The 16009-nt window shown below is 36.1% G+C and overlaps 1 protein-coding gene across 1 annotated transcript; it reads left to right on the forward strand.

The window, feature by feature from the left end:
* Positions 1-555: 555 nt before the first annotated feature.
* Positions 556-12312, forward strand: LOC125241561 (peptidyl-prolyl cis-trans isomerase). The gene is made up of 5 exons (XM_048150101.1): positions 556-1023; positions 4818-5012; positions 5624-5824; positions 9213-9385; positions 12159-12312. Exons 1-5 carry the CDS (start codon positions 814-816, stop codon positions 12301-12303), a joined length of 924 nt encoding a protein of 307 aa, XP_048006058.1. The 5' UTR covers positions 556-813; the 3' UTR covers positions 12304-12312.
* The last annotated feature ends 3697 nt before the right edge of the window (positions 12313-16009 follow it).

Raw genomic sequence — 16009 nt, forward strand, 5'->3', positions numbered from 1 at the left:
CGTTTCGTTCGTTGATCGGAGCGCTCCGATCTCGTTCAATCGCTCCTACGAACTAGTTCGCTCTTTTAGGTCTTTTGCTCATTTAGTTCAGCCAGACCAGTGACCACTGCGGTCGGAAATATCAGAACGAATGGGACCGAATAGTGTCAAAATGATACGAATAGTCCACAGATAGTAACATTCCGGGTCGAAAGGTTGTAAGTAACCGAATTTTAATATGAAAACTTGACGTTTTTTTGTAGCTCTGCTAAGAAGCTCTCGGTCTCGGTCGTCGCAGTCACACGCTCGTTCTCGATCCAAACCGCTCGCGCTCGCCGATCCTATACTGAACTAAATGAGCAAAGACCGATTCTCAGAGCACGGAAAGATTCAGTTAATTTCGGTCATTGATGGGATTTTATTCCTAACAGTTCATAGTTCGTGAACGACACAAGCCTACAGTCCGACGAAAACAGCCTACTGAAAACAATGTCAATTGTCACGTCACGTCGATGAGCAGTGAGAGACACATGCGCTCCCAGCGGAGAGATTTGTAACTGCAATTAAAAGGCCTCAGCCGGTCATTTTGCGACTGTTCTTCTTCGACAGAATTTCCTCCTTACCTGTAATCTCCATAATTATGAATTAGAGAAAAAAAACTACATGTGGCGGCGAGGGTGACCGGCATCGTTATTATTGTTATTTAAAAAAAGTAGCAACGAATATAAATGTTATCCTTAAATTCATCTCTTGAGCGCTAAGCTTCCGTTGTTTTTTATTGGGTTATTATTTTATTTGAGTTGTTCACGTCACGTTCGAAAAACTGCAATCAAAATGACAAGCAAACCTAATTCTAAGCGCACAATTTATGTCGGTGGCTTGTCTGAAGAAGTAAACGAGAAAATTCTTAACGCTGCGTTTGTGCCCTTTGGAGAACTTGTTGATGTTCAAATACCCCTGGACTATGAAACTGAGAAGCACAGAGGATTTGCTTTCATTGAATTTGAGAATGCTGAGGATGCTTTGGCTGCCATAGATAACATGGTAAGTGACATGATTTTGTTAACATTTTGGGCATGCTTGTTGTTTTGATTTCCATTTTCGTTTCATTACTCGGGGTCTCTCGTTCACATTACTGTATCATACTGGTATTTGATGGGGTCCATAATAAGGGTTCGCAGGTTAAATGAAAATTACATGACTCAATTGTTCCAAGGTATTATAATTATTTGTATCTTCTTTCCTTTAATATAAAACATGTAAAATCTCTCTCCGACAGCTGAGCATGATTCATATAACATTTTCTTGGCCAGTTGATTCATGTACTATATGTTTATAATAAAATAGTTTCCACCTGTACAAGTCTCATTAAGCTTATAGTAGGCCTTGGTCAATTTGTGTTTTGTCCTGTAATATGTATTTCCCTAAAAAAATCTTGCTCTGTTCGATAGCCAAGTCAGCATCAATTTGACTATTACAGTATAAGACACATATGTGAGTGTATTTAGTAAAACATCCCACTTTGTTGATTGGTATAAAGCCGCTTTGTCAGTTTATTCATATAAAGGTACATACATAATGCAAAAATATTCCAACTGCTTCTATTTTGTTTTAAGTTTTGCGAAACCGTGTTGCACTCAATGTTCAAGTTCAAAACATGAATCAAGTTTATTGTTAACTAGTTTGTCCTAGGGATGTCTATTGAAGACCAATGCATTAAGGATGAAAAATTAGTATACCTTGTGAGGTGTAAGAGGCGTAGATATATAAATACAAAAGTTATAATCAGTAGACAGACTTCCCAGATAGATGGTCTTCACAACACTGACCTTACAATAAATTGTCACTTTGTGACTTTTTAAATTATGCTGACTGAATGTAAATGAAACTTAAGTAGGAATAATTTTTAGTAGCTCCTGCTAGCTACAGTATTCAAGAACTGGTTGGTGGTTGTGTGCCAACATGGCAAATGGAACCCTTATAGTTTGGTCATGTCTGTTTTTCTGTGCAAAATTATGTATATATTCAAAGCGAGCATGACATCCATGTAGTGAAAAGGAAAAAATGATTTCTACTATAAGCCTTCTTGAGCTTACTGTGGGACTCGGTCAGTTTGTGTAAGAATGTCCCATAATATTTTTTATTATTTATACATATTACCTGATGTGTGCATGCAACTTAGTGAGTATAGATTAAACATTGCTAGTTAAATTTGAACCACTTCCTAGTCTTCAATTGATCTAAAATTTTGCATGCAAATGTAAATTGAATGACAATGCAATGTTGTGATTACATATGAAGCTGATCTGAAGATGGAGTCAGTGCTGTACCTCGGAATTATAGTGTCACAACTTTGGTTGATTCTCAGTTAGACAATGTTAAAATTAATATTTGACAATGTGAACACATCAAGTAAAGGATACAGGTAAAATTGTCAATACTGAGGTTCAAACGTTTTAAGTTTTTAATCCTGTGTTGATGTAAAGAGAACATGAAATATCTTGGTACAATTTTTTTTTTAACCCCTGATGCAAAAACGATGGGGTGTTATAAGTTTGACGTGTCTGTCTGTTTGTCTGTCTGTGTGTGTGTCTGTCTGTGGTATCGTAGCTCCCGAACCGATGAACCGATTTAGGTTTTTTTGCCTAAAAGCTGAAGTTAGTTGGGAGTGTTCTTAGCCGTGTTTCATGAAAATCGGTCTACTATGTCATGGTCGGGGGTTTTTTCAAAATTTTTATTTTTCTATAATCTATAGCAGCATCTTGTAGCGCTCTTACAAAAAACAAACAGATATAACCAAACCCCTCATTATTTTTCATATCTGTCCTCAAACACTTCCCCATTAAGTTTTGTACAATCATTTTTGACACCATCCTGGAAACTTTGCCCAATCTTTTTTAAACCGACTTTGAAGTTTCACATTCATTGAGATCTTTTTTTCATTTTTTAAAACTAAGTTGAATTTTATGCTTTGAACATTGTCCTACGCTTTTGCTGTATGCTTCAACTTTAACCCACAGTATGGTTTCTTATTGTAGTGGCAGCTAGGGCAAAAACAGAGTATCTTCTTTATACTCTTAAATCATGGTTATGTAGAAATTGTAAACACTCGAAAGTATGTATCGGTGTTCATAGTTGAAGACGTCATAAATGGCGTTAACTTCATGCCATATTCGCAAAGAGCTTCCCATATCATAATTATCATAACCTTGGAACCCAACGTTTTGACATTGATCGACGTAAGACGTAACGGATTTTCGAGTTCTGTCCTTTTAGTAGATGTAAAGCTAAGAGCCCGGCAGTGCCTTGTAGTTAAATTTTACGTACTTTTTCTCATCTTGAATACTTAATGTACTGTTTCTTCTTCGCTAAAATGCAATTATACAGCTTGCGGAGCCTTTGTTTTACTCAAGCTGGTTTTAGACCTTTTGGCTTTTTTAGGGTTCCGTAGTCAACTAGGAACTCTTATAGTTTCGCCATGTCTGTCTGTCTGTCCGTCCTCGGATAATCTCAGTGACCGTTAGCACTAGAAAGCTGAAATTTGGTACCAATTATGTCTTAATCACACGGACAAAGTGATAAAATAAAAAGTGGAAAAAATGTTTTAATGTAAAGTGGGGAGTGATTTTTTATTTTATTTTTTCGTGTGATATATTGTTGGATAGGTAAGTATTTGAAATTGCAGGTTTTGAAAAGTTAACACAAAATAATTACTGAAACTAAGTTTGTAATTTAACCATATATGCAAGCATTTTTATTATCTTAGTTTACATATTTTATTATCTTGAACGTATTTTCTTACAAATAAAATAATTATTAAAATCGGTTCACGCAATCCAAAACTACCACCGAAAACTCAACATAATATATATAGTATAAGATAACCCGTCTAGCTTGTAGAAATTAGTAACCCGATTTCCCGAGAGATGGCGCTGTACTTTGGGCTACCTCGCACTTTTTCCTGAGTTAATGGGCCATTTTCAGACACGATTTACGTTTTCGTTCCGCTTCATCGGCGGCCATCTGCGTATCGAAGATTTGTTATTTTGGTGCCACTATTAGTGATTCCTCCCTCCCCTTCGATGATAGATTCTGATTTACCGTAGGTATTGAAAAGGACAGTATGCAACCTTGTCAACACTTTTCCCAAAAGTATTTAAATGGGCTCGAATTTCTCTACCGATTCCGTTTCCTACTTCTACAGATTTTCAATGAAAGCTACCAAATGATCAGATCCAGGTACAACATTAACACTTTCCACTAAAATGACCAAACGACGCACTCAAAGACTTTGCTATAGTTGATGAAGCAAAGAATCATGGAGTGCTGAATTCGTACCTTTGCTCTGTTTTTGCAGGTTCTGCCAGTCTAAGAAGTAACATAACTTGCTGATAATTATATGTAACAGCACTTTGCTAGCCTGGGATATAAGAACCAGGGTCGCATAGTAGTCACATCACATAAGATTAAAAGACAATGAATGACAGATTCGTTTACACCATTACAATTACGTGATCTTTCGTTAATCTGTGATGATTTCTAGTGTCTTAGTTGATTTCACGAAGATAATTGTTAATTCTAAGATTTATTTAAACATTTTTTTTAACAATGACTGACTTTTTTCACGATTTCATGAATGATATTTGTCTTTTGGAAGTGTTAGGTTAATTAACACTATTTAAAAAACGACTTAAGTAATTATCAATTTTGACGACAAATATTGATTTTTTTATGTAAAAAAAGGAAAAACCGGTAAATTACCGGTTTATCGGTTTTGCGACGCTATGTCGGTAAATTACCTTAAAGAAAAGTAATAATTGTACCATTAATATTTCCAGAATGATTCAGAGCTGTTCGGACGCACAGTCCGAGTAAACATAGCTGCACCACAACGCATAAAAGAAGGCTCAACTCGGCCTGTCTGGTCAGAAGATTCATGGCTCCAAAAACATGCTGGAGAAACGTTGCCTTTAGCCAAGGATGGCTCTGAAGATGAACAGAAACAGGTGTCTGATGCATCTCAGACTAACATGGTAAGTTTGATCACAGAGTGAGTAATGTTTAATGTAGTTTTAACCTTTCTCACGCCTAACGCCGTGTCTTGCGTGGTCCGTCGCGTCTCATACTTCCATATCGATAAGGTTTGATTTCGTATACGTCGCATCGCCGTCACGCGACCATCGCGCGACCGTCGCCCACGCAAGCCATGGCGTAAGACAAATAATAGATTGTTTGAGTCCTACGGTAAGCTCCAGAATACTTGAGTTGTGATTTAATATACAGATACTTATATACATAGAAAAGTAGAAAACATTCCTAACTCAGGAAGAAATACCTGTGCTCATTGCACTAATTAAAGCGCTTACCGGGATATGAATCCCGGACTGCAATTAGCGGGCAGGGACACTGCGCCATACTAGACCGGTTGTCAAAATAAAATAAACAATTTTTATTTATATAACTTCTTATCTATTTATGTATATAAATTCGAAGGAACATTTTTATGTTACTTTTCGGAGGCCTCAAAAATATGTTACACGGTCTTATGGCTCTACCAATAAGATCGTGCCAGATATTTTGGCGGACTCCGTTGTGTAAGATATTATTGCTGGTACCAATAAAACAAATTGTTATCAATTTTCAGATTCCTGCTAAACCTGCAGAGAAACGTAATCCTCAAGTGTACTTTGACATAAGCGTGTCAAAGCAGGAGCTTGGACGGATAATTATTATGTTACGAGCTGATGTTGTGCCCAAAACTGCTGAGAACTTTAGAGCTTTGTGTACGCATGAGAAAGGATTTGGGTACCAAGGAAGCAGTTTCCACCGAATAATACCCGATTTTGTATCCTTTACTTAAATTGCAGCTAGATATTCATGGAAGGAGTTAAGATGCCAAAAAGACGCAAACAAAAAGGATCATTTTTCCATACAAACGGTCTCGTCTATTTCCTCCCTGATTTTTGAAGCTAGAGTAATGCTTTTTTTTAAAACCAGATTATTATTATTTTTATGTGTGTCGGACTGTTCTGATTTTTTTGATATTTTGATTTTGATAGACGCTAGCTAGAGCTCACCAAAAATTTCCAAAAACTGCCATTTTTATTATGGCGCAAAAAAGGTGTGGTACCAATTAGGCAAAAAAACTAAACGGTCCGACACAGATTATTTCAATGTTATTCAGATTCTGAAATTTTGTTCATCATATTGATAAAGTTTTGGAGGGAGAAACTTTTTTTTTCGATAAATCTAGTTAATAATTAAGTAACACGAGTATAGATACACCGTGTTTCCGGTATCACTCAAAACCTCAGACACCCCAACTGACTTTTGGGGGATTCTACCGTCACGGGTGGGACACTTGTACGTAATTCTTTAGTATGTGCGACTTATTTATGCAAACTCTGTTAATGACACACATATTAGTTTACATAGAAAACAACAAATTACTTGACGTACTTTCATATTTATAGTGAAGGCGGAGATAATACTTCATCAAAATAAATATAAAACCACAATACATTTTTGCAACGGGTGGGACAAAAAATTGACATCCTTGATACACATGAATCGCATAAATGAAAACTCTGCTATTTGATATTACTTTTTAATACATATTAAAATTAAATTTTTAGTCAACAAACTGAACATATCATATAAAAACAAAAATTGACTTAGTATTTTTTTTGATTTAGTATTTTTTTTTATAAAAAATAAATAAAGTGTGTCATGGGTGGGACTACCATTGTCACGGGTGGGACACGTACGTTTTATTAGGCAAAATGAGCGGCTTTTAAGTTTTTTTTTGTCGATATTGATGCTAAAGTTTCATAATCAGAGTCACTCCAACTGCTCAAGTCTGTATCGGAGTATATATTTGAAACTCTGAGCTTGAAAGCTTTGCACCTTTTCAGATCCGAATCAGCAGTAGTGCCCACTAATAAATCTTCGTTGTTATAGCCTTTAAAAAAGTGCTGCGACTGTATTTTATCAATACCAGTGGCGAGTTCCCATCTACAATCTAGGATTCTCCTGTTAGTCTCGATTTCTTCTTCTGACAGATGTAAGATGTTGATGTTTTTAACGGTCTTACACGCTGCAGCCACAAAATCTTCAGCGTTGTTTATTTCAACTTTCCGCTGCTTAACTTGGCTCCAGACAGCTCTTTTTACTATTGCACCTACCCCATCCACGGCTCCTTTGCCATGGGATGTAGCAAAAAAGTACCAGGATCCAATAATACCAAAATCCTGGGGCATGTAACACAAATTGTTGAAATACAAGCTGTTTCTTTATAAAAGAACGGTTAATAACACGTGAAATAGTTGTAAATTGCACAAACACGTTCTTAAATCAGTACTTATGCTTAAGTAAACCCACCTTATAAAACCGTCCCACCCGTGACGAAACAATTGTCACGGGTGGGACCGATTTCAACAGCTAATAGATTCCAATTTTATTGACAGAAATTTGATATCAGTATACATAAAGTTTTATTTTGTTACACTAGAACTAATTTATAAGTTTCAAACATAACCTCAAAGTCAGTCATTGAAAAACAAAACTTATGTATGTTTTCGTAACGGGTGGGACCACTTGGTTATTGGTTTTATTCATTTTTATTTTACAACAAAATTACTTACGTTTATTAAAATCCGCCAGCACGTATTGATTAGTAATTAAAATCAACGTAATTTTAATGACAATAACCGCGGCAAAGTTTAAAAAAAAACTGATGCCACAGTGTTGCCAATATGAAAAAAAAGTACCATAAATACGTAAGGTTCATTAATCAATGTTTGCACGTTTATAAAAAAATTAAAAATATGAGTATACTTTTTATTTTTACGGAAGTTTGAAATTCGAAGTATTTTTTATCGATAAATATATTAGTTGATGGTTTACGAAATACTATTAAAATAAACTTCAAGGTTTACTGACAAGGTTGTAATTAGGTACGAGTTCAATGTGTTATGACTTATGACAGTTATGACATTAATACCCCTAAATACTGAAAAAGGTATACAACCTCTAGCAATGTGATATGCACAATTGTATTACGAATTTGTAGAATAGGCACGTAAAAAATAGTTCTAATAATGCAAATTAAAACAAAAAATATTACCCCCATCAAGATATAGCTCAATGGATTCTACTCTCGATTCTGATCAAACGGTTTTCAGGTTTTTAGTGTTAAGTGAAACACGATGTATTTAACTAAAATTCCCAAATAGGGGGGGCTTGGTGCGTCTTAATAAAATGACGCTGATCCCCGACGGGCAGTTATATAACGTTATATAACAGCCAGTGTTGGAGCACCATAAAGACAATCGAACTCTTAATTATCAGGCTGAAACGGTTGATAATTAGGTGGATTCATCTCATTGTTGTCGAAGTGACGAAAACTTTGGTCATAAGACCGCAACTTCATCGACCATTATATAACATGTTTTTATTTTTCGGGCTTATAAAACTTGTTACTTGGTTAAAGTCGAGCATTGAATGTTACGTAATTCGACAATTGGCAGTCGTTGAGTTTAGTTTGAACTTTGAAAAAATTGCCTCGCTCCACGCTCTGTGTAGCCTGCTAATAACTTATAAACAATAAATCAGCGCAATATAATTTTGTGCATCGAGTTGCGTTTGACAGTTTTTATTTCCTTTTTTTGCCATATTTTTTATTAATTATAAAAAACGCGTGGCAGTTGTACAGTCAGCAACCAAGCTGTAAATACAGACAAATTGCCAAAAGTTGCTGACTGTATATGAAGATGAACCATGCTTTAGCTCTCGATATAACGGGAATAGGAAATAAGTAGTTATTTGTTTTACAAACGGCAAAGTTGTTGTTTAACATGACATGGCAATATTGATACCCGAGCAAGCGAAAGATTCCAACATTGAACTGCGAGCGTAGATAGTGGTTCTAAAAGTGGAATCTTGAGCGTTGCGAGTGTTTTAAGGCATGAAGGTTAAACACATTTTGCCGCCGAGTAAAACACAAAAAAATTCACTACACCAACAAGAATAAAATACTAACTGTGAAACATCAAGCTAAATCAACTCCATCAGTTTATTAAATATTTATGATTTACTCAGTGTGACATAAACATAAACGGGTTTTAATGTTGGCTCTTCGTTCAGATACATACTGTATAACTAATACAGAACCCAAAACAAAGATTTGAAATATAAATGCAATACATTTTGAAACCTTAACTATAATAAACCAGATGTGTCAAGGTGGAGATTTCACGAATCACAATGGTACTGGAGGAAAATCTATTTATGGGCGAAAATTTGATGACGAAAACTTTACACTCAAGCACTCCGGACCTGGCGTGCTTAGTATGGCTAACTCTGGTCCAAACTCTAATGGATCTCAGTTCTTTCTCTGCACTGCAAAGTAAGAATAATGTAGTACTAGTATACTAAGAGTAATGTAGACTAGACATTACATTATAATAATATAGTAAAAAGGGTTATGTATTCTACATGCTAGATTTATTGGGTTCTCCTGGTTTTGGATTTTTTTTTTCAATTAATGATTATTTTTGGCATAATTCACTCTCCGCAGAATCGGTAATGGCATATAATAGTTACACATAATTTGTTGAAGCATATTTTTGTTTTTCCGAATTTATTTTATGTAATAGGTGATTCGCCGAATGGTTATTATGCAAAAATTATTGCGTGCGTAATATTGTTATTGTATGTGTATTCAAACAAAACATTGATTCAAATAAAATAATACTTGCAGAATGTACTAGTTACACTTAACTAAATCAAACTTGTAAATTGCACCAAAGAGCACGTAGGCGCTATTTTTAACCCGTGACGCAAAAACGACGGGGTGTTATATAAGTTTGACGTGTCTGTCTGTGTGTGTGTCTGTCTGTGTGTCTGTCTGTCTGTCTGTCTGTTTGTCTGTCTATCTGTGTGTGTGTGTCTGTCTGTGGCATCGTAGCTCCCGAGCGGATGTACCGATTTGGATTTAGTTTTTTTTTTGTCTGAAAGCTGAGTAAGTCGGGAGTGTTCTTAGCCATGTTTCGTGAAAATCGGTCTGCAAAATGCAATCATGCTTAGTATTTTTTAATGTTTTTTTTTTCATAAATATGACGACGAATCACTACTGGATATATATCCTAAAATGCCACTTAAAAGAGTCACTTATTAGGCATATCATCTCCGGTTGTTTTCGTCTTGCTAAGGCCTGTTCTCGTACCGTCTAAATGGGCCCTAACGGTGTGTACTTGCTCAGACAAAATCTCGTAGCCAGGATTATTCACCCCGAACTTTGCTCTTAAATACGGCCTTGTGGACTCCGAAGTAGCGTACTACTAGTAGTTACCTACGCCAGTTCTGGCGAAAATGGTCGTGCCATGCTCTTTTAGGATCGATCCATCAGCACTGACAGGACTATAGGGATGACGACAACATAAAAAAAATGGCGCCCCCTACAAAAATACTGAACACGTAGTTTTCGCTTTTTTAATAAATGAACAAATAAAAAGATATAGAGCCCCCGCTTGTGACGCCACTTTTAAGTAAACATTGTACCTAGGCGTGACGTCACGTGAGACTTCAATGCACTGTAGGTACCGTCGTCATTTTTCGTTTACGAGAAAAAATAAAAAATGTGCCCAAATTTTTTTGATAATCTAACTGATGGACTAAATAGTGTTTTTAGTCGTCTCGCCTATTGCAGTAAGCCTGACACATGCCACTCGTCTCGGCTGTCCTCGTCGACATCACTATCCCCTATGATGAGAATTGAGAGAGATTGTTGAGAAGGGCAAGTCTAGTAAGTACCATAGACTTGGCTCACGAAATTGTATGTAATGCTCGTGCATGCGGTGTGGGTGATGGTACTTAAAAGTATTTTCACCTCACTAGCTCGGAAAGGACTTTTTTATTCTTTAAAAACAGATAGCAAAATCGCATTTTATCCACAAGAGTGCAAAGAATATTTGAAATCCGAACGTGTAATTAGTTACTTTTTTAAATATAAATTCTTGTAAAGGCATGTCCCAGACGGGACAATTTTCTCCCTGTGCTTAAATTGTCTTAACAAATCATGTGATGTGAACGTAAAAATCATTTCATATCGAATTGTATCCGACTAAAAACACTAAATTCAAACAATTTTATAAGATGATTTTACCATAAAACACTTGAAATCGTACAAAAAATTGTATTTTTGACTTTTCCACTGTACTTATTCAGAACGCACCTTAAGTAACATTGCAATCTCAAAACGCGTGAAACGGAACGCACCCAAATAGATTTTTCTTCTTGATTCTTAATTTGAAACTTTTGTGGTGTCGGTGGGTGCATAGTGGAAATTGTAATAAACGCAAATTGACTTATTTCTGTGCAATTTATGTTCCAGTTGTTTTTTAACCCCCGACGCAAAAACGAAGGGGTGTTATAAGTTTGACGTGTCTGTCTGTGTGTATGTCTGTCTGTCTGTTTGTCTGTCTGTCTGTCTGTCTGTCTGTTTGTCTGTCTGTGTATGTGTGTGTGTGTGTGTGTGTGTGTGTGTCTGTCTGTGGCATTGTAGCTCTCGAACGGATGAACCGATTTTGATTTAGTTTTTTTGTCTGAAAGCTGAGTTAGTCGGGAGTGTTCTTAGCCATGTTTCATTAAAATCGGTCCTCTATATCGCGGTCGGGGGTTTTTTCAAAATTTTAATTTTGTGGTTATATTGCGTGTTTCCTCGCTATAGTGAGGTGAAAAGTTATGTGTTACACACGGGATGCAAAGTTATTTTACCTCGTGTGTATTGCAACACTCTCTACGCTCAGGATTCTATTTTTGAACTACTCGCTTCGCTCAGGATTCTATTTTCGAACCACTCGCTTCGCTCGTGGTTCAACCATAGAATCCATTCGCTAGCTCGTAGTTCAACCCTAGAATCCATTCGCTAGTTCGTGTTGCAATTCCACACTCGGTTAAAATACAACTTTGCTCCCTTGTATAACAAATAACTATTATCCATTATATTGTAATAATTGCCAATATGCCAGTATGTACCAGTCTGCACGTGGTCTGCACCACTGTACTACACATGACCCTACATAAAATTGCATTTTAATCCATTTTGGACTGCGGCATTTAGCCTTTTGTAAGTTTACAACTATACTACTTATTATACATTACCTATATGTTTGTTTCAGAACTGATTGGCTGGATGGAAAGCATGTAGTGTTTGGGCACGTCATATCCGGATTGGATGTATTGAAGAAAATAGAAAGATATGGCAGTAAAAGTGGGACAGTTTCTGCCAAAGTTATAATAAGCAATTGTGGCGAATTACAATAATTAATCATACACACAGTTTCAATATCCTAAAAGTCTCTCTTAACACTTTCGAAACCGGGCTCTACGCGGCGCTACGACATTTTCGCTACATACGGGGAAACCCATGTAATCGGCTACGCTTCTACGAGCGGTGTACCCGACAGTCGGGTTCTTGGTAGCGAAAGTGTTAATTACCTACGTATTTTAACGATGACGTCGATGATACTTAAGTACTCTAAACATAAGAAGTCTTTTCATTTTTTAACGAACAAAAATAAAATATAAACCGTCTAAAAATAATCATATGATCATTTAACACTTTCGCTACCAAGAACCCGACTGTCGGGCACACCGCTCGTAGAAGCGTAGCCGATTACATGGGTTTCCCCGTATGTAGCGAAAATGTCGTAGCGCCGCGTAGAGCCCGGTTTCGAAAGTGTTAACTAACAAGATGTTAAACACGTGTAACGTGTTATGTCAACATTAAAATGGTTGGTCTTACACGTCATTATGGTTTGGTATAGGTATGATTTCTCGACAAAGTTGCCAATTGCCAGTGGTCGAACACTGTTCCGACCGAATGATTCTCGCTCCGTTTGTATCGCATGGCTTCATAGCCATCACCTTATACATAATGTTGGTTCAATGAACAGTGTTGGTGTGGTGAAAAATTTTGTGACATGTCATAATCGTAACGTAACAATAGTTATTTGTACAAGGGGGCTAAGTTCTAGTTTAACCGCATCTGCTAATTTTGATACCCTCGTGCAAGCGAAACTTTCTACTATTGAACTACGGGCGCAGCGAGTGGTTAGAAAAGTGTAATAATTTTGAGCTTTGCGAGGGTTTCGATTTCGAGGCACGAAGATTTATTTTATTTTATTTATTTATTTAAAGGTTTACCAACAGTTATTACAATGAATCTTATGTAGTTTATACTAAAATTAAGTACATGCTTAATGTATAACTTATTACAGGTAAACACAACATGCAAATATTTAAACTAATTAAGTCTACAAATAGCTGACACATCTGATCACCTTATTTCTATTGAAAGAGGAGCAAAGCGCAACCTTGAAGTTATTTGCTTGAATCTAGGCATCTAAATATGGAATTAAAAGTAAATAACTAAATAAACTAAAATTAACTAGTGAACAAATTTCGAATTTTGGTCAGGGAATCAAAGTGAATATCAAACATGTTACTGTATTTATTTAGTAAATTACTCAAACGCGACACTGGAGAATTTGAACCTAAGACAGTAGGTACGACGCTGGGGGCGAGACATCGGTTTAATAGCGAAACGCGGGATTATTCTAGGCACTGAGAATCGGAAACTACTCAAGAGTTGTGGGCAATCAATACATTTTTTATAATAGTAGGGGATCCGTACTAAGCTCGATTTTCACCGACGTGTTAACCAGATGAAAATAATATTTTATATAATAGAATAAGTTTCTGAACATGTCTTACTATGGCAACCTCAATAAAAATGGTCAAGAATATTTTTTTTAATTTTTGAAAAATTTATATTTTTAACTAATTTCGCCGACGTGTTTACCAAATGAAACAAACTCCAGTAGAAAGTGTACTCTATACACATTATGCAGCACCTCAGTTGCCTACCTTTTTTTGGTCCCTAAGACCTGGCAGCCGCTGTCAAACAGGTAAGTTGATGGTAGTAGTTGCACCCTTTTGTTATCCAATCCGGGCTAATCTTAAAATGAGGCCAACTTTATTACAAATAAAGTAGTATAAGGTTGCCTGAGAAAAATTGGTCATAAATCCTAGTTGCCAGGCTTTTAAGTTGAAAAATTCGGAGCGAGCAAAAGTCAAGACAGAGAAAGGTCGCTACTCAACGTGATAGATACGAACAACTAACATGGAAACCAAGCTAAAATAAGCTTTGTGAAATGTATCTTACAACACACAATCAATTTTAAGAGCTAATGACACAAAATTCTTCTTTAGAAAGGAGTCCATTTGACATAATCCAAAGTCCATACTATTGCTTAGTTGATATCAAGAATCTTATATACCATGGATATTGCGTGCCGAACATTACGTTGAAGCCAGAAAATTTGACCTTGAATTACGTCACGCCGGTCTTGCATCTCTTTCTTTAGGGTGTCCATGATTAAGCATACATTAGGGATATCCCGCGGAATTTGACGTATTACGTTTATACGACTGATTAATTTTGTAACTTATTAAATTCAAATCCGATCAATCGTTTTATCACGAAAGTGAACATCCATCCTCACAAACTCAAAAAGTAAGGTACATTAGGGCAATTCCGAAAGTCGTCTAATTAGGAAAGTCGCATAGAAATCACCATTATTTCCGTCATATCAAGATTCCCCTTTCGGAATTATCTGAACATTTCTGTCATTCGGAATTACTCTAATGCACCTTACTAATTTGTCAACCGCCAATAAGGTCCATTTCTACACCACTCTGCAGTTACTTTGCCTTACGCCACAAAATACGGTACAGTTTTTACCAGTGGTAAACTACTGGGATTTTTTTTTCAGAACCGTTCCAGAATAAGAGCGTGGTGAGTGTTGCAATACGAGGCTTAAAATATAACTTTTCTTTTACTAACTGACACCTGTATTTATTAAAAAATGTTTCAGTCACTTTAAACCATCACAACAATATTTTGGTAGAACTACTGGGAAAACTAATTTAACTAGTCAACTACCAAACCAGGTGGTTTGGTAGTTAAAAATGTGGGAAAAATCCCCGTAGTTAGGGCTGGTAAAACTTGGTGGTAACTAGTGGGAATAGTCCCAGAAATATAAGGGAAGTATTTCGTCACTACTTTTCAAAAATCTCGTATCTCATGCTTCTCCTCAAAGTTAAAACACAGTAAGTCTATATGCATTCCATACATACTACTACATTTTCTTTTAATTGACAGAAGAAGATACAAGTTTTTTTCAAAGTAATAATTTTTTCATTGGGGAAATAATGAAATACTAGGACGTTTTACAACAGTATCTTTATTTTTAAGCGCCGCCCGTGTTTTGTATGTTTATTCCACGATATCTCCGTCGTCACTGGACCGATTTTAAAAATTTCTTTCTTCCTTTCAGTGCCATAATCTTCAGGCTTAAAGTGCAAAGCTGCAAATTGTCGAACGCTCTGAAATCTTTCCCTTTATCGGCAAAATTGACAGCCAAAGCTGTCTCCTTGTTTCATCTTTTGGAACACTGAAATGTTTAATATTATTCATGTTAATTTGTAAAGACACGAACAATAAATTTGGTATTATATACTGTGATATGAATTATGAACATAGAAACCGTACCAAGTTGATAGATTTAGCTCCATGCATGAAAAAAGATTGGTCACCCTAGTCGTAAAACCACACATAGCATTATTTTTCTTTAAAGGTCATATTTATCGTTCTAAACCTATTCGCGGGAATTTTGATATCATTTGAGACAATGAAAACAATATAATGATTAGAACTAACCAAGATTACAAGCAAAATAGAAGAAAATTGATTACCAGTGAGGTTTATGAACATTTTGGTAAAATAAGTACTTGTGAAATCTTATGTCGGATTTCGGTTTCCATTTACTTCCACAATGCTGCACTATGCAATACATTGCGCATAACTTAAGGAAACCGACGAAAAATGTTTATATCACAAAAGAAAACTCTGAATTGGTGAATTACTTTTGACAATTCTGACATATCGGGCATATTTCTTTATTAT

The sequence above is a fragment of the Leguminivora glycinivorella genome, chromosome Z (assembly GCF_023078275.1).
Source record: "Leguminivora glycinivorella isolate SPB_JAAS2020 chromosome Z, LegGlyc_1.1, whole genome shotgun sequence".
Taxonomy (NCBI): domain Eukaryota; kingdom Metazoa; phylum Arthropoda; class Insecta; order Lepidoptera; family Tortricidae; genus Leguminivora; species Leguminivora glycinivorella.